Source organism: Thamnophis sirtalis, unplaced genomic scaffold (genome assembly GCF_051295495.1).
Source record: "Thamnophis sirtalis isolate CommonGarterSnake01/CBP01778 unplaced genomic scaffold, rThaSir2_p1.2 scaffold_1, whole genome shotgun sequence".
NCBI classification, from domain to species: Eukaryota; Metazoa; Chordata; class Lepidosauria; order Squamata; family Natricidae; genus Thamnophis; species Thamnophis sirtalis.
The window spans coordinates 94,519,035-94,544,743 of record NW_028261381.1 but is presented as its reverse complement, the minus strand read 5'-3'; the positions used below and the strand labels follow the sequence as shown (position 1 = coordinate 94,544,743).

Below are 25,709 nucleotides of genomic sequence, written 5' to 3'. Positions count from 1 at the left end.
AAAAGTCCAGGAATCTGTTACCTTTAACAAAATTATTTATCTAAGAACAGATATGCATTTCAGACTAAAAATTGTACAATTGAGATATGAACCTGAGACAACAGTGAAAATTAGCATTCAGGGACTCCTACTACAATTTTTTTAGAGTTTTAATGGCACATAAATGTCATATAAAGAATTAGGAAGACCTTAATGCACTCTCATGGCCTTTTGCAACTTGATTCTTTCTTCTTCTGTGTTGCCTGGCCCAGACCTGCAAAGTTCTCTTGACATGTTTTGGAAGTAACTCTTATTTATGGTTGACCTGCGTAACCTTAGGATACTTCTGCACGAATCTGTCTTGATATCTGGTCTGGAAATCTCAGTTGGAAAAAAATCAGAAGAACTCAGAAGCCAGAAAGTGTATCATGCCATATCAACAAACTGTATCATGCCATGTAGAAAATGTGGTATAGACTGTGGTTTGTTTCTTGGAGAAATGATAAGCATTGGTTTTTAGCTTTCAAACTCTTGCAGCAGGCTTGAGCAAGTTTTATTTTTAGTGAAAGATGATATGTAACATATTTAAGATTGAAATATACTTGGGACGGAGCAAGGCTGCATTCTGAGGAGGAATTGTGTTCTTTCTTTGACAATAATGATATGCATGGAGATATCTATCAATCTGTATCTATATCTATCTGTATCTCTCTCTCTCTCTCTCTCTCTCTCTCTCTCTCTCTCTATATATATATATATATATATATATATATATATATATATATATATATATATATATATATATATATATATACATACTGACACACACACACACACACACACACACACACTATATATATATATATATATATATATATATATATATATATATATATATATATATATATATATTCGAATCCCAGTAAGGGTATGGCTAGCTGATGAGAGCTAAATAGCTTGAAATAGATCTATACTAGTCTCCTTTTATTTATTTATCAGCACAAATACAACATATATATATATCTGTGTGTGTGTCTATGTGTGTGTGTGTTTTCGTAGATTTTCATGGGTGTAGGTATGCTGGTCTTGTTGTATTCAGGTCTTTTCCCATGTAACATTGAAATTATCTTGGCAACGTTTCGGCGAGATCTCACTCGCCATCTTCAGGCTGGTGTTTTCGGCTTAAGGCATGGTCGGAGTTGTCAACAGCATTGCCCTCCTTCCTAACATCAAAGGCACCACAGATAAAATCAACAAAATTATCTACAAACACAATATTAAGACAGCCTTCAACACTGACCAAAAAATAGCCAACATCTTAAGAAACCCCAAAGACAAAATCCAGCTAGAAAACCAAGGCGTCTACGAAATACCATGCAAAATCTGCCCTGCAACATACATAAGACAAACAAATAGGAGAATAAATGCATGCATTGCAGAACACAAGAATGCAGTAAGAAAAAAAGAAAAAAACTTCCTCCCTTTTCCAGAACCTTAAAGCTACAGGACATGAAATTAATTTTGAAGGAACCAAATTAATTTCCAAAACTGAACACTTCAACAAGAGAATAATTATGGAAGCTATCGAAATAGAGAAACAACCCCACAACATGAATAAACATGATGATACCTCCCGCCTACCAGACATCTGGAAACCAGCCCTAACAAACGAGCCCCACCCACCAACACAAAACAAAAACGGGCACACAGCCAGCACCAATCAGCACCAATCTACCAATTATAATACAACCACACAACCAATCAATCCACTTACTGAACAAAGCCAGCACTCCACACACCTCCACCAAGATTTATAGAAAGACGGCAGCTCCAACCACGCCTTAAGCCGAAAACACCAGCCTGAAGGTGGCAAGTGAGACCTCGTTGAAACGTTGCCAAGACAATCTCAATCTTACATGGGAAAAAACTCGAATATAGATAGATAGATAGATAGATAGATAGATAGACAGACAGACAGACAGACAGACAGACAGACAGAGATAGAGATAGAGATAGAGATAGATAGATAGATAGATAGATAGATAGATAGATAAATAGATGATAGATAGATAGATAGATAGATAGATAGATAGATAGATAGATAGATAGATAGATAGATGTAGATTAGATATAGATATAGATATAGATATAGATATAGATTCGAGTTTATACACATACATACATACATACATACATACATACATACATACATAAATTATATAGTATGTTTAGGGGTATGTATGTAGTGACTTTGACTTGCCACCTAGTGCATGGACAAGTCCCTGCAGTTTTCTTGGCAAAGATTTCAGAAGAGGTTTGCCATTGTCTCAGTGGTGGAATTCAAATTTTTTTACTATCGGTTCTGTGGGCGTGGCTTGGTGGGCATGGCAGGGGAATGATATTGCCAAATCTCCATTCCCTCCCCACTCTGGGGCCAGCCAGAGGTGGCATTTGCCGGTTCTCTGAACCACTCAAAATTTCTGCTACCGGTTCTCCAGAACCTGTCATAACCTGCTAGGGGTTTCACCCCTGCATTGCCTCCTTCCTGGAAATGATAAAAAGTGACTGGCCAAAGTCACCTAGCAAGCTTTTTGCCTTAAGAGGGGACCAAAACTCACAGTTTTCTGTCTTCTAGCCTCATGCGTTAATCTCTATGCCAAACTGGCTGTACAGGTAGCCCTCGAGTTATAACCATTGATTTAGTGACCATTTCAAGTTATAACAGCACTGAAAAAGTGACTTATGATCATTTTTCACATTTACGACCACTGCAGCATTCCCATGATCATGTGATCAAAATTTGGATGCATGGCAACTGGTTCATATTTATGACTGTTGCAGTATCCCAGTGTTGTGTGATCACCTTTTGCGACTTTTTGACAAGCAAAGTCAGTGAGGGAGCCAGATTCACTTAACAGCTTTGTTACTAACTTAACAACTGCAGTGATCCATTTAACAACTGTGGTAAGATCGTAAATTGGGCAAAACTCACTTAACCTACCGGCTTAGCAACAGAAATTTTTGGCTCAATTGTGGTCATAACTCAAGGACACTGCAGTGATTCACTTAACATCTGTGTCAACAAAGGTCATAAATGGAGCAAAACTCACTTAACAACTGTCTCACTTAGCAACAGAAATTTTGGGCTCAATTGTGGTCATAACTCAAGGATTACTTGTATTCATATTATAGGACTTATATTAAATTCCTCCTTGATTTCTATTGAGAATGGTTAGAAGCTTTTAGCAATCATAGTCAGAACTGGCCCTGTTTATTCAGTAATTTACTCAGAAACTGTTTACTTTTAAGAGCAGTGGTGGTGCAGTGGTTATAATACAATATTGCAGGCTAATTCTGCTGACTGCCAGCAATTCGATCCTGACCGGCTCAAAGTTGACTCAGCCTTCTATTCTTTCAAGGTTCGTAAAATAAAGACCCACATTGTTGGCAATATGCTGGCTCTTTAAGCTGCCTAGAGAGGGCCTGAAAACACTGTGAAGTGTGTAAGTCTAAGTGCTATTGCTATTGCTACAAGATAGTGAGGTACTATAGCAGAGGATGTAGAAAAATAGCAGGTTTTATTGGATAAAACAGACTAATGTTCGGACCGATTTGAATTTGGGATTTTAAAATTTCTGGCTTATAAAAATGATATGAAAAGAGACATTGTAGCTCCAAAAATGGATTTTAAAATACCAGTATATAAGTGTTATGGAAAACAGTGTCAAAATGGATTTACAAATGAAACCATTTGATGTTTTAATTATTATTTGTATATCCCCTTTAATTATCAGAAGAGTGACTTGGAAAACCTTATGTTATATTTACAAAAGCAATGTATGGAATCAAGTCAACTCTTTCTGAGAAGAGTCAAAGAGAAACTGTTCAATCTGCTCCAGGAAGGAGACAAAGAGAAACTGATAAGAAATCAATGTATGGGTCACCACTCGAAGGAACTAAGAGCAGGATTTTTAAAAAAAAATGAAGAGAAAATGCATAAATTGAATCTATTTCAGTGGTGGGATTCAAATAATTTAACAACCGTTTCTCTGCCTAATGACCAGCTGGGTAGGCGTGGCCGGTGGTCATGTGACTGGGTGGGCGTGGCCAACTCAACATCATTCACATCAAGGGGCACTTTGCCTTAGCTGTTACAGTGTAATAAGGGTTAACTGAAGAGGCAATAAAGATTAGACTAGCAACACCACCAGAATGTTTCCTTCCTGCCTTCCTTAAAGGATTAGCCCTGTAAAGTGGAAAAAAAAACAAAATGAGATTTCTTCCAACAACTGGTTCTCCAAAACTTCTTAGAACGTTAACAACCGGTTCTCGTGGATAGGTGTGAACTGGCTGGATCCTACCACTGATCTATTTGATGACGATTAAAATATATCTGTTATGGTGTCTGGTAGATGTTAATGGAATCTCTTTTAGACCAGAATTGTATAGCAAGGCTATACCATTTGTAAGTGGGGAAATATTTTTGTTTTGCTTTATCTCTTTAGATATAATGGTAAACTTGGATTTTAAAACTGACATTTTTGATTAATATTAAAATACGTGTTCATATTTCTTGTAGCTATTAGTGGACTTTCGTTGGTTGGGATTGAATGATGTGGCTTGTTTAATTTGACTATTAATGAGGGATGAATTATGGAAACAAGAGGTTTTTTTTAAAAAAAAAGTTATAATACTAGAGAAGGTGTCAAATTAGCCAAATTATTTATACTTGTCTGGAGGGAAGAGGAACTCATTCATTTTTCTTCTTTTCTTGGCTTTTTATATTTTTCTTATTTGTATTTTTTAATATTTGTAAATTTTAACAAAAATATTTTAGAAAAAGAGCAATCAGAACTACCGATTCCTATTATTATAGAATGGGAGACTGCCTTAACCTCTATAGCAAGAGTGTCAATGGACTTCAAATTACAATTTATACAGCAAAAATAATCTATAAAATTGATTGGACTCCATTAAATTTGTGATTTAATTCTCTTTTGCTGACCTGTTTTCTGTTGTTGGTTGTATTTGCTCTGAACAGATAACTTTGCTCTCCCTTCCCACCCGATAACGCTTTTCAAATGAAATCCCTGTTTAAACACACCTGCTCCTATTTTAATCTCCAAAATTAGCACCCAAAGAATTGTAGTCATTTGCATCCCAAATGTTCTAGCCCTAGGCACGTTGAATTTCATTGCCACTTCTGAACTGGTAACAAACACTTATGCTGACAGCAGCTTTTGTAAAACTGATAAAATGAGAATCAGAACATCACACCTCCTTAAAAAACCTAAGAGGGGAGCCACCAGTTCTGACATTCTTGTGGCTAGGGGCTAATCCAGCGATCTCCAGATCCTACAAGTCCCATTATCTCCAGTGAGACTGGATAAAAGTCGATGAATGTTGTGATTCAAAACACCTGGAAGCTTATGGGAGGGTTGACGTAGTGAAAGTAATTCTGAATTTAGAATCCAATATAAAGCATTAAAGTGCTACAGATGCATGATTTCCACATTACTTTGGCTATTCTACCCTCAGAATTCCCTATGGATACAGATTGTGATATGTCAAATACAGATATTTTTCCCAATGCATGTAATTGCCTAGCTATAGATGGGAACCCTCTCCCCCATTTCCCATGGGCTGGACTGAGCATCTGCAGTTTACTTTTTTTTTTAAAAAAAAAGCATTCATGCAATTGCTAATTCTGCAAATGAGTATTGCATCTAGTTTGGCCTCTACCATATCAGGGCTCAATTCACTTGCATGCTAATGACCGTCATTAGCATAACAACTAAGCTCATAGTGCAGGGAGCTCTCATTTATATATGATCTGTGTTTTCCTCTTTGTATGCAGGGGGTACAGGATTGTATAAATATAAACAAACACTTACTGTACAACCATTTTGAAAGGGCTTTAGAAACATATTAAGTGTTTGAAAGTGTCCTGTTAAAATTAACAAAAATGCTTAACCACTTTCAATGTTAAATTAAACAGCTCTCTGGGCATTCAGATAAATCAGATTTGTTTGGGTTTTCTCAGAAAATTACATATGCAGTGGTTAGAGTGGAGTACTGCAGGCTAATTCTGCTGATTGCTGACTGCCTGCAATTTGGCAGTTCAAATCTCACCAGGCTCAAGGTTGACTCAACCTCCCATCCTTCCAAGGTTGGTAAAATGGGGACCCAGATTATTGGGACAATATGCTGATTCTGTAAATTCCTAGAAAGGGCTGTAAAGCACAATGAAGTGGTATATAAGTCTAACTGCAATTGCTATTTTGAAAAATGTTTGAAAAGAGTAGCTATTGCTACGTGACTATGGTTATCTAAGGATTAGAACTGGCAGGAAATCTGTGGACAGAACATTTCAGTATGCCTTTTGATTGTGATTTTTAAAAACTTTTATTAAGACTTGTTTTCCCATTTCCCATTGGTTTCCTTCTAAGACACTGCATACCACTGAACAATTTCTGAGCAATCATATTCCAAGTGTGGCCTTACCAAGGCATTATAAAGTGGTATTAACACTTCACATGATCTTGATTCTATCCCTCTGTTTAAGCAGCCTAGAACTGTGTTGGCTTTTTTGGCAGCTGCAGCACACTCCTGGCTTATATTTAAGTGACTAGAAGACCCTCAAGATGCCTTCCAACTCGATTATTCCATTCTTTGACTTTCTTCATATATAGCAATGAAATCTTACTCAAATCTTTTTCATGTCAAAGGCATATATCAGTGAGAAGTCATGTCTTGAATGGAAATAGAACCTTTAAAAAATAATAATTTTAGATGCTGCCCAAGTAAGTAGCTTACATGTAAACAGATTTTAAAAATAGTAAGAAAAAATAATGGCAAAGGATGTGCCATAAAATCCTACTAACACTGTGAGAGAAAGCAAAGTTTTTAAAGACTTCCAGCTTGTCATTAGATACTAGATTCTGATTGGTAAAAGAGAATGGATTTTTAGACATTGCAGAAAGATTGTGTATTAGAAATCTGTTTTAGGAAAAATTATTTGAATTTGTCTTCCTGATAAATTCCATCTATTTTAATCTTAACATCTGCATTATGCTAGTATGAATAGGACATAGGATTGTAAAATTTTAAAAGATTCTGGAAAATGCTACTAAAATGATCAGAGTTGTGAAATTACTTCCTTACAAAAGTGGTTATCGTATTTGTAGTTGATTTGTTTATGCTGACTACGTATGGAATATAATACAAATATCTGAAATTTACATAGTATAGTAGAAATTATTAGGAAGATCCTCTTTTAAACCGGTGAGGCCAGTGGAATGGAGGAAGAAGGAATAGAGATTTAGATACTCATTCAATGTTGTTAGTTGCAAAGTCGCGTCCGACCCATTGCAATCCCATGGACAATGATCCTCCAGGCCTTCCTGTCCTCTACCATCCTCTGGAGTCTGTTTAAGCTCACAGCTACCGGTGACTCTGTCCAGCCACCTCATTCTCCACCATTCCTTTCTTCTTTTGCCCTCAAGCATTAGGCTCTTCTCCAGTGAGTGCTTCCTTCTCATTAGGTGGCCAAAGTATTTGAGTTTCATCTTCAGGATTCATTCAGTACATAATAAAATATGGATGTCATTACAATAGATAACTGGAAAAGAAATATGATATTTTTAAGAAAAATGAAACCATCTGTGGCTATAAGCCAAGATGGCTAAATAGAATCAAAGTAAGGATACCTCAAAATATCACTTTGCTGAACAGTGAAAGTAGGAGATAGTGAGAAGATTCAACCCACTGAAATTTAGTTGGCCACTTCAGGGAAACAGGTTTTTCTGTTGTATTCATTAGATTTATAAATGAAAACCACAAATGATTCTCAAAAGAATTTAACATGGTTGTCTCAGACTGCAATTATAAATATCTCAACCAAGTTGTACACATAATTGAACAGGCACTTTGTGTGGGTGTAAGGGTAGATAGATTTATTGATTCTTACACTGCTAATTGTAAGCCGCCCTGAGTCCCCTCAGGGAAAAGGGCGGCCTATAAATAAATAAATCTACATCTACAAATCTACAATTAGCAAAACGGAGAAAAACAGTGGTGGGAGGTGGAAGAAATCCTGTTGGTGTAAATTAGTAATCTGTTGGTGTAATTATTATTATTTTTGAATGGTGAATACCTAAAAGGCAGCTTTCAGCTGCTATCACATCTCAAACCGTTGGCATGTGGTATTATCAACCTTTATTGAAACCAACAGGGCAGTATTAATCATGGTTTATAGATCACTCTACTGTTGATCTGACTTTGCAGCTCCCACACTGTTGGCTTCATTTGCTTTTTTCCTTATTTTACATCTATTTTTACATTTTTCAGGTTCATGGCATGTTATCAGAGCCGATTGCCTTGTCTTGGTGTCTTTACTACAGGTAGTCCTCAACTTACAACAGTTCGTTTAGTGACTGTTCAAAGTTACAACAGCACTGAAAAGAGCGACTTATGACCATTTTTCACACTTATGACCCATGCAGCATTCCCATGGGTCACTTGATCTACATTCAGATGCTTGACAACTGGTTCATGTTTATGAGAGTTGCAGTTTCCTGGGATCATATGGTCCCCTTTTGTGACCTTATGACAAGCAAAGTCAGTGGGAAAGCCAGACTCACTTAACAACGGTGTTACTAACTTAGCAACTGCAGTGATTCACTTAACAACTGTGGGAAGAAAAGTTGTAAAATGGGAGAAATTTGCTTAACAAATTTCTCACTTAGCAACATAAATTCTGGGATCAATTGTGGTCGTAAGTCAAGGACTACCTGTATTCATGCTGTGTCCTGCTTTTTTGTCTATGGAGATTCTCAGTCATGGTTGTTCCAAAGATGCTTTTTCAGGAGGCAACTGGACTTCCTTGTTGTTTTTTCTCTGAAGACGTTTTGCTTCTCATCCAAGAAGCTCTGAAAGGATAGTGGGGGATGGAAGGATTTATATTCCTTGCAGGCAAAATGCCTTCAAAGAAAAAAACAAGAAAGTCCAGTTACCTCCTTAAAAAGCACCTTTGGAACTTCTGCTTTTTTGAATCTCTTGCCTTTCATTCCTCCATACACTACAAAAAGGTACCATAGAATTTCAGCCATTTGCCTAAGCGCCATCTTTTTCTGAGAGGTTGCTTGCCCTTTCTGGATTGATCTCCTGCTACTACTGACATGTGTCCATTACAAAAGGATCTCTATCACGGCAGCCAATACATATTGCTGCCCTCTGAACTTTGTTTGCTGAAAGGAATTTGGTTTGCCGGTCACTTTGAATTCTATATATAAGTTAGTAAACCAGCAGCTGCCCAGCAAAGATATTTAAGGAATACTTCACTATACCCTGTGGGGGTAGAGAGAAAACATTCTCTTGCTCTGCACTATACATTTGACTCTTAGTTCTTTCTGTTTCCATGAAGAAGCTAGTTGTCTTGAATTGTGTCACCATGAACCTTTAAGCTTTTGAAAATGTCCCTGAAGAAGAAATAAATGCTATGGCACTCCACAGTATGCTTTCACATGGAGTTAAGCCATGTAATTTACTCCTTTGACATGAAAGAAGAGGAAGCTAAAAGCTCATTTTCAGAGAATATATGGGCTACTATTTTACAAATACTTATTTTGGTCAATAGCAGTGGTGGGATATGACCAGTACGCCCTGATACGGTGCCTGCTGGGAGCACCAGATACCATCCAGTACGGTGCTCTGGAGGGCCCTCCTGCCCGCCATCCTTACCTGTATTTGAGCCGATCAGGGCTTCCACGCATGCGCACGGAGCGTACGGCGCCTGCGTGACGCTCCACCGAGTAGCTGGAGTGTCACGGAGTGTCATGGGCAGTAAGTATGCATACGCATGCTGCGTGCATGTTGCGTGCATGCATTTGATGGATGACCAGCCCCGTTGCACCCCACCAGTTTCACCACGATCTGGAACCCACCACTGGTCAATAGATACTGTATATTGTTTTCCAGATCCTATACTGGCATTGATGTAGCCTGCAGGTGTCAGAATTCTGTGTCAAAACATATTAGTGGAAGTCTAAGGTTCAGTTATGTAGAAGTATAACTATATTTATATAACAGAGGTTCCCAAACCCAGGCCATGGACCGACCCCAGTCCCTGGTCCGCCAGGTACCAAGTGCTGCAAGTGAGCGTACCCCATCCGCGTCTGCGTGGGATTCAGGCAGAGCACAAAAGCATGGACCCTCCCCATCTGTAGAAGAACCAACCTCCATGGAACCGGTTCTTGGTGCCCAAAAGATTGGGGGCCACTGCTATATAATATAGTTACGATGTTTAAAAAAAGAAGCAGAAAACTTCAAAACTCTTTCCACCGAGGTATTAGGAGCATTATAATTACTTGAGATCATTTTCTCAAACATCATGATATTTATGTACCATGCACACTGGCCTACCCAAGAACAGCATTGCAATGTGTCCTCTGCAACAGAAAACACAACTGGTTACTACAGGTAACTGCTAAACAAGCTGCCAATTGTGCTGACATACAGCACAAAATTCTACACAAGGGTAATAGTCATAAACTTTAGATGTGGATAATCACCTTTATATTAGAATTTTATTTATTTATTTATTTGTATAGCCACCCTTCTCGCCTGAGTGGTTTTGGATAGCTCACAAGAATCCTTTCAGTTACCAGTTATAGTCTTATGTCATTAGAAGTACCTCTTCATAGAAGACATTTCACTTTGACTGACTCCAGTGATCTCCTATTGATACTATTATCAGAAGATTCAGATAAGCTTTCCAGAACATTTGCATTCTTGCAATGATGGAAAACGTGAAACTGCTGAATGCATCCTTTTAGATTGCTCAGTGGGCTCCCTTTATCTCTAGATCAGGGGTTTTCAAACCTTTTCATACTCCAGAACCTGCTATTAAAAAACAATTCTTAGACCAAGAAGCACTAGTGATAGAAATGTGACTGCATTGAAATGAACTTTTAATCCCCCCCCCTTGATCTTCATAGAGCCCCATAAGGTCCTCACAATTTGAAAAGACCTGCTAACCCTAACTATGTAACCCTAAAGGTTACATAGATCAATTCTGTTTCCCTTCCATTTTTTGCATGTTCCACTATGGAACCTATCCATAACTTTCAATTTGGCAGCTTGTAAAATTTAGCAGGAATTGACCTGAAGAAAAAGAAACCGACTGATTTGATTTCCCTTGCTTATGTAAACAGTATTCACCATTTTTGACTTGAAAGGGTGCTCAATCCTTTCTTTGAGAAAATGGCTAATTATGTTAGGGCGTTATGCTTTGATGTCTAAAATAACTTCATATTAGAAAAGTAAATAGTTTAGTCCACTTTTAACTGGAAGGTATGTTTAGATTATAATTTGCTTTATGGATTTGTACTACATCCTAAATTTGGGTTTTTAAATGTTTAGAATCATATTTCAGTTGGGTTAGAAAATAGATTCTGTTGCTGACCTAATTTATTATAGTTCATAATAATAGTTACTGATTTATATTGTGTTAATCAACACTGCCTGACTTGATTTTTCTTGCCTCACACCTTCTAATTATTCACCTCCTTTCTTCCCACACATATGGAAACACTGTAGTGCAGCCAACACTTATGATTGGTAACCATTGTAAAAAGGTACTGGTTGGAAAACTATGATGCCATGTTGTTATCAAACAGTGCAGTGACAATTTATATTGTCAAATGAAAACTCGATCTTCTTTCTTAGTAATGTAGAACTTCTTTTTTTTAAAAAAAAAAGCCAAGTATACAAATATACAGAACCTGTACTGATAACATGGGAAATGGGATATTATTTCCTTTTTTTCTGTAAAGTTGGGAGCCTGGGAGTTTTACTACTTTAGAACTCATAGCTCATGAGACAAGTCGCTGACTAAAAGATGTTTTCACTTTCCTATTGGTCAGCTGGTGGGAGCTCTGATTGGCTAATGGTGCTCCTTGCTGCTTTGTGTTCCAAGAGCAACAGGAGCAACAGTGATTGGCAGTGATCTTCAAAACATTTTGGAGGATTCGAATGGAAGCAATGTCATGAGGGAATTCCATTTTAGCTTCTTGTTCTGCCTGTCTGATTACTTGGATGCCATTGGCTGAACTGTTAGATTTACCATAGGAGGCCTGTAAAACTCTTCCAAATGTACCAGCCAATGTTTGTATGAATGGAATCACTTTCAATAGTCTATGTCGTAAATCCAGCAAGCCCTGTGATTACATACAAAAGGTAGATGGGTATTTTTATTTTATAAGTTAACTGTGTTTAGCCAAGTTTGCCAAACCCTACTGGAGCCATCCATCCATCCATCCATCCATCCATCCATCCATCCATCCATCCATCCATCCATCCGATTTTCATATACAGAGTATTAGGATCCTTTCATTATTAAATCTATGTTTGCCCTCATCCAAGGATATGGCTAGCATTAGAAAATCAGTAGCAATCCTGTCTTCAGTGAACTTGTGTTTGTATGACTGCTCTTCCACCTGCAATGCCTTACATGAGTTTTTAAGGGCTAATACAGCATATGGAATTTGTGGCTTTCTTCAAAATTATTACAGTATTGCATTCCCCGTGTTCCTGGCCATGCAGGCAAGATCTGCTGAAAATTGTAGTTTACAACATCTTGATAGCCAAAGGATTTTATCTTTGATCTAATCTATTTATGAACTCTTTATTTGCATTCTTTCATTCAGGTACTCCCTTTTCACTGCAGAGGCAGTATCAAAATAACTTGATATGACGCTTCAAAATAATTGAGGTAGCTGCTGGATTAGAGAAAATGGCATCCTTTTGAATTAGACTTCTGAATATCACAAAATTAAATTGCATTACCACACAAAGTGGAACTGTATTTGCACAATGAGCATTGTACTTTGTATATGTGGCTTGGTAGAGAGACGTTGGACATCTAGAAACTTCAGTACCAGAGACAGTAAATAAGAATTTTCTTTGGGATGTTTTTATTTAATACCCTTTATTAAATAAAAAATCAATGGTGCAGTCATGCATGTTGCTTTCAGATTTGAAATATCAGGCTGTTAAACTCTGCCCATCACTTTAAGAAAAACTGCCAGCCCAGTTGTCTCCTTTTGAGATGGCAGTGACCTTCTCCAGCTGTCTCAGGAAGAATGGTTCAGGAAAAAATATTCAGCCGGGTGACTCTTCGTGTTTAACACATTTGTTTTGATTGGGCAATCACAACTCTAGGCTGTTTGATTTAGTTGCAACAAGTGCTTTGGATAACTACACCAGATGTCTTTAAAACAGATTTGGTTTCTGTGTAGGTGTGTGTGCATGTATTGTTCAAATTATTTTTCTTTTCATTTTTAGCAAATGAGAAGATTGAAGACATCAATGGCTGTCCAAAGAACAGATCTCAAATGGTAAGATTTTTCTTTGTTCTATAATTCAATTTCCCCCCTTTTTTGCAGGTGGATTGATGGATAGATGTAGTATTAGATTTGGTTGTGCTGTTTTCCTAAATTATAGATATACTCATAAAGAAATTAGTCTAAACTCAGTGGGATTGTGTTCTGAATCAAGCTATTTAGGACTTAATAAATCAATATTCCGTTCTTAAACAGCCTTCAAAGATAACAACAACAGCAACAAAAATAGAAACTGTCAATTTATAATTGCTTCTACTATTTTTTTTTTGACCAGGAACAAAATAGCTTCAATTCCTGCCAGTTTGTGGGTTTATTATAATATCTCTAAATTCTACATCTGTTAAATTCGTTTAACCATCTACATAAATAGAAATAAAAATATGGATATATAGTAGATGTAGACAGAGATATATGGATATAAAATATATTCATAATATTGACATGTTGCAATAGTAAAAGCAGCACTAACTCAGCTTTTATGTATACTATTTAATACTAAAGAGGTGTAAGTACAATTAGACAATTAGAAATATATGGTAAAGGGATAAGTAGAGCACAGTGTTTCACAACTATCAAAATGCAATAATAATAAATAAACGGCTTAGCAAATTATCCTTTTATTAAACTCTGCATATTTGGAGAACTTTTGTAAATTTGTTTTGGATGGAATCCTATTTGGCTTAGAATAACATATGCCTGAGCATACCATATAGAATTGTAATTTAAAGCATTCATAAATTGATTGCAATTTAAAGCAAGCAATGTCAGGACTGCATATGTTGCAATCTAAGACGTCCAAGTGGCCACAGAAGGCATTTTAGTTAAAAATAGCATGGAAAAGTTCCGCAAAAGCTTCAAGTACACTTTCTAAAAAGCTTTTTTTTAAAAGCCAAATGCATAACCCTTGAAATGTGTATTGCATACAAACAACCCAGATTTATTTTACCCCACTGTTAGTGCATGCCGGTATGATCAAGATCAGGGCTGTAATGCACAAATTTGTGTTTTATTAAGCAACATATGGTTTTTATACAGAAGTTATGCTGAGAACATCACATCTTCTGACAAATTACCCACAATGGTGTTTTACCTAAAGCAAACAGTGCATATTCTCAGTAGCTTCAGCTAATAGTTTCATCGTTTTAGCAATCTCTGCCTTAAGTGTAGTGGCAATGAAAAATGGCAATGTAATTTAAAACATGTGTGTTATCTTACATGCACGCACAAAGAAAGAAGGTAGCCCAATGCAATTGTTATAAAAATTGAATACTTAGAATAAATGATCCCACATTAGAAGGAGGAGCTAGACATTTGGCCATAAGTAGACGAAGGAAGTAGTGAGACATCCAGCTAGCAACATCAGACACACAGCAATATAGCCTTGACAAAGGAACCACAAGTTTATCATATCATTAGACCCGGAAATAATTGTGGTGCTTGTGGTGAACTGGTGAATCTAAATTGTTCTGGGTTGGGCTTAGATTCCTGAAAGGTGCCTTTGGCTTCTCTGTGACTTCTCATTTCCACTTGGATTTATTTGCTTTAATCTCATCTTGGATGTTTTGAAAATGTAACACGGAAATGATTTCAAGAGCTAGCATGAATAAATGCAGCCAGCTGGATTAACTTTCCAAATATCCTTTCTTAGGAGAATTTCCGATTGGAGAATAAAAGCCATTTTAACACCACGGATTTAGCTGACTTTGAAAGTGGTTGGCCACCTAAGACATTACACACACACACACACACACACACCACACACACCTACAACACACACACACACACACACATACAGACACACAGAGGGAGGGAAGGAGAGAGAGAGAGGGAGGGAGGGAGGGAGTCAGTCACTTTTGGTCTTGGCCATTTTTGCACTATAAATTCCATGCAAAGATAGGTTTGGAAATGTATGGTGTTATATTTAAAAATGGGGGCATTTAAAAATAGTTTAAAAATGGTTGGCATTTATCTTAGGTAATATACTTTCCTTCCTTCATACACTTTGTTAATATATTTTAAATATTGATATATTAGAAGATAATACAATGCACTATTAATATATGTACACTAAGCAGGCCATAAGGAAATTCAGTATTAAAAGCAACTCATCATTAATAGCTTAAGAATTTTGGAATCAGGCCATGACAAAAAAAGATGTTCAAATAAGAGCATTTTAATAATCCTTTTCAATGTTGGGAGAGAAAGTGCTAAGTGATCTCTCTGAAGAAAGGAATTCACTACTGAGAAGATGCTGAAAATCAGTTCTTCATCTTGCCCATGGCAAGATCTGTGCAGAATATTCTGATAAATTCTAAATTTAGGCAGACAAAGTTATACTACTATCCTTTGGCTAGAGAAACTATGTATTTTGAAAAAAGGCCATCATTTAGGAATTGAACAAATCAGGAACTTCTGAAGATTGAAACAATCATTTAATTGCATATACAATTCAAAGTTTCAGCATTCTATCATCAATGGACCAGTTTAAAGTGGGACTTCATTTATTTGCATCTTTAGTTCATTTAGTTCAATGGGATTCATTTCTGGGTAAATGTACATAAATTGATTCTTCAATACATAATATTGCAGATATTTATTTCATTAATGATATATATATATAAGTACTATTGAGAATCTTTAAACACTCTTTTGAATAATGTTGAGTAATCTTTGGAAAGAAGAGCTCTGCTTGAAATATGGGCTTTGTTCAAACTGCTTCCATTATAAAGCCAAATACAGATTGATTTTAATTTAGTAAGAACCCAGTCATTGTAGATTATAGTTTAGGATTATATGTAAAGTTTGCTATCAGACCTCGTACGCAAAACTTTGGACAACCACTAGATGGAGAGAAAGTTACAAATTTCTATATCTCTGTAGTACCATCTCATGGTCTCCAAGTTATTACAGTCCAGGTTTGGTAGTTCAGCAAACCACTTTACAGTGCTGAATCTAAATAATACTTATTTCACATGTTATCAGAAGTTGTACCCTCTTCTGAGAGTCTAACTTTTAAGTTGGTGGCATGAAGCTGGTTTTTCTGAGCTGATCTCAATTTTGCTGTAAAACCATCCTTTAAAAATATTAAATATTTACTTGAACGGTCACTTGGTTATTTGATTTAAAAAAAAAACTAAATAATATCCAACACCAGTATTTGTAGACTATCTTATTACCATTTTAAAAAAAATTCTGGATATCAAGAACACTTTTCATTGTAAATAAACAAATTTCACCTCTATTAGGAAAATAGTCAGTACAGATTAGAAGAGCAGTAGTGCTTTACAGCCCTCTCTAAGTGGTTTATAGAGTCAGCATATTTTCCCCAACAATCTGGATCCTCATTTTATCAACCTTGAAAGGATGAAAGGCTGAGTCTCACCTTGAGACGATGAGAATTGAACTGCCAAACTGCAGTCAGCTGGCAGTCATCAGAAGTAACCTACAATACTGCATTCTAACCACTGCTCCACTACGGCTCAGAATGCTGAACTGAAGTGGCTGGAATCTTATGAAATTCTTTTATACTATTAATGATGTTTACTATCTTATGGGGATTATCTATAGAATTATCTATACAATTATCTGACTATACATCATCATATTTCTACAGATGCTTAAGAATTCATTTAAAGGTTTTGTAAATATGGGTTGAACTGATTCTTAAGTGCAAAGTGTGACATGTACTGGGTTAACATTGGATGGAAAAACTGAAATCTTTCCCTAGAAAAGACTTAGCACACATGCATATTTCTTCTGCATGCTTTTTAATTCAATAACTGTGTGGCTTCCAACATTCAAATCATTTTTGCTTCAAATTTGTTGGCTGCAGTGGACCTCGGCAATAATGCAAAAAGGGCTTTCGAAATGCATGTGTGAGGTAGACTCCTTCAGCATATATGTGGGTTGCTCTGTTGCGACTTTCATCTTGTTTTTAATAAAGCAACAGATCAACTATCATTTCTATGATTTACGATCTCAATCTACAGGTAAATAAAGTAATAAAACATCATGAAATCAATAAGAGAATTAACAGCCATGCTATATGCAAGAATTCAAGCGTAATCTGTAACTCCTTCATTTTCTTTGTCATTTCAAGAGAACTACAAAGAATATGTTTATATACTTAGAGCAGTGTTTAAGAATTTAGAGTGGGTGCTTTATGCAATATAATAATGAGAACCAGGATATGATCAGTGGTGGGCTGCCGTCAGTTCGGACTGTTTGGGCGAACTGGTAGTTCCGATAATCAGATGGCCCCACCCTATCCTGTTCTATATTTTGTTCTTTCTGGCTCAGCTGATTCATGAAGCACAGCTGATTTCCACATCACAGCTGTTCTACTTCCTGGGGCTGCCTTAGAAGGTAAGCCGCTGAGCTTCAAATTGTATTTTGAACGCTGCATGCAAGGACGTTAGGTGCACGCGATCACTGAACTGGTTGTTAAACCAGTTGCAGCCCACCACTGGATATGACCATTGGTGTTCTTTATCAATCTACAGCGAGATGATTGGTAAATATTTTTCCTGCATTGGAAACTTGTTTTAATAGCAGAGCTGTTTATACAAAGCCTTTTGGTTCTCTAACCAAATCTGCTCTATTTTATTTAAATATACTTCTATTTTTAGAATACTTAGTATTGACACTGTTCACACTTACATATTCAAAGTGAGTCACTCTTAAAATAAATTCCCATGAAGGGGAAAATAATACATGTTTTGTTTTTTCCAAATTTCTTTTGAAAGGTTGGGTAAAACTCTTGTTTGGCTTTTCTTTCTCACTAAATAGTCAAATAAAGTTCATGTAAATCTTTTCAGAATTGTATGCACATCAAAGACTATGTTCCTACAAATACGTAGGTAATATTAAAACATAAATGCTCCCTCTGCATAGGGTGTTTAGTCATGCCAGCCACATGACCATGGAGACATCTTCAATGGCTCTTCAGCTTTGAAATGGAGATGAGCACACACACACCCCTACAGTCGGGAATGACTAGCACATATGTCCGAGGGAACCTTTACCTTTACCTAACAGGGTCCAGAGGTGTTGCATCTTGATTACAATTCTCAAAATTGTCAGCCTCCCAGAATACTGCTGATCAGCTGTTCTAGGTGGTGGGGATCGCCACTGCTGCCTGATCACCACCACTGCCCGATCGCCACTGCCCATTCACCATCAATCTTCACCGCTGATCAATTACACTCATTCGCCACTGCCAATTGGGTGGCAGCAAATGTGCAGTGGCGAACAGGTGGAGATAGGCGGTAGCGGCAATCCCTGCCACCTAGAAGAACTGATGGGCAGTATTCTGGGAGGCCGATCCAACCACCAATCAGCTTCTTGGCAGCAAAGATTCCAGTATTCCAGGGCAGTGGCAGTGAACACAGCTGCCCCACCAACCCCCCTCCCTTCACCACAATATTCACTCTATAAGATGCACAGATATTTCCACCCACTTTGGGGGGGGAGTGTGTCTTATAGTGCGAAAAATACAGTAGTTTCATGCTTCTCCCTTCGGGGGGAAAGGGCGGCATACAAATACAATAAACTGAACTGAAACTATTTATCTTTCCATTTTATCTCCCTGTTTTTCTCTGTATTTATTTGTCTCTGGTTCCAAAAGAAAAGGGCTCAAACTATATATAAGCCTAGATCTCCTTTCCATGTTTTTTCCAAAAGAGAGACATCCAGCAGGCAAACTTATTAGTTTTATAGCAGGAAAACATTATGACCTTGCTTTTATATAAGCTCTGTAGAAATGCATAACAAGGAAAATAATAATTCTTAGAGACTCTGATTTTCTCAGGTAGACGGGATCTAGATGGCATTTAAGTTATTTTTTTGAAGTTATCTAAATAATAACAATATTGTGCCCCCCCTTCCTGATATCAGAGTGAACAGATCCTTCTTCAGAATGAAGCATTGTGTATAGGATGGTTCTGTATATTGCCAGTATGATTGCTGTTGTTGACACAATGGTAGTAAATACAGATAATCCTCGATTTATGACCAGAATGGAGCCCAACATTTCTGTAGTTAAGTAAGACATTTCTTAAGTGAGTCTTGTCTCATTTTACAACCTTTCTTGCCATAGTTGTTAAGTAAATTAATGCAGTTGATAAGTTAGTAACCCAGTCATTAAGTGAATCAGGATTCCCCATTGACTTTGCTAATTAGATGGTTGCATATGGTGATCACATGACCTTGGGACATAGCAATTGTCATAAATATGAGTCAGTTGCCGAGCATCTGAATTTTGATCACATGATCACAGGGATCCTGCAAAGGTCTTAACTGTGGAAAGAAGTCATAAGCCACATTTTTCAGTGCCTTTGTAACTTTGAATGATTACTAAATGAACTGTTGTAAGTTAAAGGCTACCTGTCCTATTTAAAGTCATAATACAGAAAATGTGGCCTTTCAGATGGTGCCGAACTGCAACATCTGACAGTGGTGAGGGATGCTAGTTTGTAGTTCAGAAATTTCTCGGGGACTATAACTTTACTCATCACTGGTTCATGTCAACTTTAAAATATTTTCGCTGCAGGGAAAATATTTATATGGCTTCCGAGACTCAGGGTATCCAACAGTGCTTAAAAATTAAATAAACAACAAAACAAAATCACAAATAATATTAAAAGAAGCCAAGAAAGGAAACAAATAGCAATCAACATAGCCATGAAATGGGCTTAACCACATGTCCCAGGCCCCAAGCTTGACTACAAATGGGATCAATGAAAACATTGCCCAAACATGTTGAGCATATCTTGTTTAGAAGAACTCCTTCCAGATGAAATCCAGCAGGTTCTGGAAAACCGGTAGCGGAAACTTTGAGTAGTCCAGAGAACTGGCAAATGCCACCTCTGGCTGGCCCCAGAGTAGGGTGGGAATGGAGATTTTGCAGTATCCTTCCCCTACCATGCTCACCAAGCCATGCCCACCAAGCCACACCATGCCCACTAAGCCACTCCCATAGAACCAGTAGTTTTAAAAAAATGAATTTCACCACTGCTGCTTCCCCATCATTTGCAGTCAAACATGGCCCAGGCAGCCTAGCCATAATCAGTCGCTTCAACTACCCTCAACTACCAAGTCCCTCAACTTGGCAAATCCCTCAACTACCGAGATAGCATAGCAAGCAAGAAATCAGCAGGAACCAACTAGCCATGTCAGGAAGCAGTGATGTAAACCAAACAGCCCGGCACAGTAGCAGGTCCTCTCAGCCCCAGTTTCCTGCATTTTGCTGACAAGACAGTTTCACCTATACGAGAAAGCTAATCCTATGAACTATATTCCTCCTTCACCTTGTTGAGTAATAGCTGGAGATAGAAATCAGAGCTTAAGTATTAATGGGAATCATTATCCTTCCCAAGAGTAAGAATCCAGAATTTCCAGCCAGAATTACACTTATTTCACAACTGCACAGAAAGTAAAAACAGCCAATGTGGTAGGGTGGTTAAGGTGTTGGACTGTCAGTGGATAGATCCTGGTTCCAGGAAGCAAAGAGTGGCTACTAATGCAATTGAAGAAGGTTTACTTTGTTTTCTTAGAAGAGACCATAGAAACCCAGGATAAATGAAGATTATTTCTCAAAAGTAGTTAGAGGTTAGTTAGAGGTTAAGTTAATTCATATTCGTATTGAAATACAGTGGCAACTATTTATTTACTATAGACAGGTTTGATTGCTTGGGCAAGCAGAGACAGGATTCTACCTTATGGCTGATTAAACGGTAAGGTGATAATTCTGAGCCATATTTAACCCGTGTGTGGCAACTTATTTCTGGATAGTTTCTGAAACAGAAATGATGGGTGTTCTTGGGCAATTGTTTACAAGAAAAATAGGAACATGATTATTTCTTCTCTTTTGGCATTGTCCTGACCGTGGTATGAGATTGCTGTATGAGGTATGTCACTTCTAATATTTTAGTATTACTTTTCTCCAAATGTAAACTTGTGATTTTTGGGGAGAAGGGAAAATATTTGGGTGAAAAAGTGAAATTAACTGCACCAGTGGTTCTAAGTGGTAAAGGGAACAATTTATAAGTTATTTCTGATTGGGCTAGCATTTGTATTTAACTTTGCTGATCAGGAAGCCTTCCTCAACCTACCTTCCTTTATGATCTATGACTCCTATTCCCATAATCCTCAGTCAACCATTATGCTTTGGGGAAGTTATGGTGTAAACAGCTGTATTAGCTCTAGATCCAGATTGAGACATGCTGAAATAAGGTCATTCCCCTGGAAAATTCTCTTTGACATAGTTTAAATGAATGTAATCCATCAAATAATGTACTGCTCTTAGTTCCCATGCATGAATATATCCTATTAGCTTATGTTTGAATAGTCTTATTTCAATTTACTTCTTTAAAATTAATATGACAATATGGCCTGTTGATACTCAAGCTTAAAAAAATATTTAGTTATTATAACAATCCTGAGATTATTTAAGCAATAAATAAATGGTTAGAGACTTAAGAATACTAACATTTGTAAACCACATGCTTTTGATATCTTGGGATGTTATAACCTGCTTATAAGTTATTTATCAAGAAGATTTGTACTACATTGAAATTCAACATATACTGTAGATTCTGATCATCTTTTGGTTGCTTGTGTGTTCATTGATGCCATTCCCCTTCATGTGTGGATAAAATCTTTGGTTTCAGTTCACATTTCTTCTTTTGCCTCTGTTCTGCCTAAAAAGCTTCCCTCAGCAGCAACAGGAAGAACATGACAAAAGTGGCTGAAAACAGGACAAGCTGCCAGATTTGTACAAAGACCAAAGGAAAACATAGAATCTCCTTTTGGCAAACTTTCTTGTATTTGTTTTGGATCAGGTGCTGAGGTGGCTTAAATGTTACTATATTATTGTAAACAGAGTAAGTTTTAAGTATGGGTTTCCGCTACCAGAGGCTGAATCATATAATTCATGAACTTTTTCTTCAGATGTGTAAAAAGGTATAAAAATTATACTGATAGGAAATTATAGGAAATGTTCACATACTGGCACTCACAGTCTTTCAAAAACACATAGCATTTGCAGCTGTAAGACATGTGTATACCACTTCCATGTATTCAAAGCCAGCATTAGGCTTTGCACAGCACATAAAGGACTTATTCCAAATGTGGAGGCAGGGGACTAGGACTCAAACATGCCTGATTTTGGAAAGCTTGAGATTGCTTGGTATCCATGTTGTCCTTGGAACTACTCTTCAATTCCAAATAACATTTTAAATGAGGCGTGCATTCTAGAGAGTGATAAACTATACTCAATACTCCTGCTATAAGGAATCTTGCCTACAATGAAGTCATGAGCTGGTGTAGAACAATGGCTAAAGAGCAGAGATTGCTCTTCCTTCAGCTACTGTAGAGCAGTGTTTTTCGGTTTTGGCAATTTTAAGATGTGTGGATTTCAGCTCCCAGCTAGATGTGCAGCATGCCGAAGCTGCACATTTTAAAGTTGCCAAGATTGAAACACATTGCTGTTGAGCCTCAGGAAAGTCCCTAAACCTTCATCTCTAAATACTAGTGCTATAGTAATTACACAGTGGTAGGAAAATTACTGGGATATAAACTCAGCCCTTGGTGTAACATGAGAATAATGATGCTGGGCATTATTCATCTGAACAAGCACCAAATTACTCATAGAATGTAATGTTGAAACCATCTGATTAAATCCTTTGTCCAGCACAGGAACTTATCTCTAACAGTTGGCAATTGATTTTTGAGAATCTCCAACTATATGTGTAATTCTACTTTCAGACTAATATATACAGTCCTGCTTCCTTTTCTTAAGCTCTTGGATTAGAAGGTACAGGTGATATACATGTTATGCCCTAATTTGAATGACTTCTACTTCCTCTTTTGGTGAAGGAGATTTATATTTTTCTTTGTAGACATATACACTCCTTTGTCCACAACACTGAGCTTTAACGCCTGCATAGCCTGCAAATGTACAGCTACTACACATATATTTGATGAGTTCCAAATAAGGATGAAATGGCCATGTACTGCAGTCTGGTGCTCAATATGAGTAAAGATAACTCTATGAGAGATGTGTTCTGCCAACCTAGCAGTTCGAAAGCATGTAAAAATGCAAGTAGAAAAATAGGAACCACCTTTGGTGGGAAGGTAACAGCATTCCGTGCACATTTGACTTTTAGATATGCTGGCCACCTAACCACGGAGATGTCTTCAGATAGCGCTGGCTCTTCAGCTTTGAAACAGAGATGAGCACCTGTCCCCTAGTGTTGGGAATGACTAGCACATATGTGCGAGGGATTTTTTACTATGAGAGATGTGAGTCCACTGATCTGTGGTAACATGAGAAAATTGGAGATGTAGATTGCCATATTGTGCTCTCGTCACAAAATGTATCTTCTGTCTAGGAATACAGTATATCAATATGTTGATATCTTATTCAATTTTATGAAATGATGGACAGCAATCTCATTCTTTCTTCTCTCAAAAGTGACATTAAGCCAAACACAATTAAGCTGTTTTCAAGCTACCAAGATCATTCTGCCAATGATATTTCACTGTTGCCACTTGTAGAAATACAGATTCACTCTGGCTCTGATGCAAAACCAACATTACCATTTTCAGTCACCAGTTGTAATTTAATCAGAAATATGTCTCTCTCCTCAGTAGCATCATCTGGGGAGCTTTGTGGCCATCATTCTTCATAATGGCTGATCAGGTCAATTTTATAGTTTTTTTTTAAAACACTTCAGCCTTTAGAATGGTAAAAGGTGTTTTGTTTGACATATCTTAATCCCGTTTTTTTCCCCCTTCCTAATGTTTTCCCATAAGTCCAGGGTTCACTTGTTTCTTTATTTGCCAACCAGGTGTTAATCCTTTTGGTTGTAACAATAATTGATTGACTGCCTTGTCACTTGAGCCTGATATTGTGGGCTGAGAAAAGTCACTGCCTGACTTTGATGAACTAGAACTCACAGTCTCTCCTGGTTTCTAGCCTGATGCCTTACCCACTAAACTGATTTTCCAAGCATATCCTAATTTCATACTGTGCTATGAAGGACCTCTGTTTGATGGCTATTCTTTGCTTTTGTGGGTGTTATTATTATTACTATTATTTCTGTATGCAGAAAGTAGTGAATAAATAAAGCTCATATTTTAGACACCTATCTTTAATGCTGCTATTGTTATATGTGAAATGCCCGAGGCAGCCGTCAGATTCTCTCATCTCTCTACTTCAGCAGGGATAATTTACATGAAGTTGCTGTGCTGGAGATTCTTAGGAAAATGATATCATGACAACTGTCACAACAGAGAGTATTTTTCCTGTCTCTAAGATACAGAGCAAACATTCAGTGATGCCCTGTCTTTTTGTGATTTATAAAACCTTTGAAAGCTCAATGCAAGTACTACGAACTAAAACAGGGTGCCTACAAGAAATGTGATGGTAAGATTTAGTAATTAGCTTTTATATTTCACTTTGAAGAGAGGTTGACAGTTACAAATACATAAATCAATATTTTTCTTATCAAACACAAAATTAAATGCCCATTTTAGATATCAAGCAAAGTGTACTTGTATTATTTATAAGTATTAAATATTTGGGATCGGTATAATGCATGTCAAACACACACACACACACACACACACACACACACACACACACACCCTGCTCTAGTACAGTCTTTGTTTTTGTATTTTGAAATAGTTAATTCTCCACCACCAATCATCATTTAAGAAGTTGCTATGGTATCCATTCCAAGTCAGCTTCATTTAAAAAAAAATAAAAACCTTCCCTAGTGTTGGGAATGAATTTGAGTCCTCTATAAAAATTGTCATATATCCTTAAATTACTAATAAATGGTTGGTGGTAAAGTCTGTACATTGCTTTTGTTTTCCTTCAGTGGATTAAAAAAAGAAACCCAAGCAGGTAATTTTCTGATTAGTATGTTCATTCAAAACTGCATATTAGAACACAAAGTTAGGTGGGGAATATCATGGCTTTAAAGGATGTGTAATGTATAAGAACTCACAACCTGACACTTGGAAAGGGCAGGAAGAGATTTGTTCTCTGTTAGAAATGCAGGGTGTTCTAAATGCTACAGAATCAAGTGGCTATTATAAGCCTGACTTTTGCAGACTTTCATGTAGTACAAGTGATGATGATTCTTACAGCAATCAATTCTTCCTAGCATGGGATGACCCCAAATAGACTGATACTGAATAAAGATTGATGCTGCCATTGGAATCTAGCATTTCTTGGCCTATGCTAACATTCTTTTTAAATGATGATTGGGGGATAGGAGACTACAAGACTCAAAGGCTCAAGATTGTTCTAAGTTACTA

The 25,709-nt window shown here is 37.1% G+C and overlaps 1 protein-coding gene across 11 annotated transcripts in view; it reads left to right on the top strand.

The window, feature by feature from the left end:
- NAV2 (neuron navigator 2) overlaps nucleotides 1-25,709 on the top strand; it is a 598,751-nt gene that overhangs the window by 380,572 nt on the left and 192,470 nt on the right. For all 11 annotated transcript variants that reach the window (XM_087719088.1, XM_087719097.1, XM_087719076.1 and 8 more), the window contains exon 3: nucleotides 13,324-13,376. In XM_087719088.1, coding sequence (XP_087575214.1) covers nucleotides 13,324-13,376 — 53 coding nt within the window. The remainder of the gene's footprint in view (nucleotides 1-13,323; nucleotides 13,377-25,709) is intronic.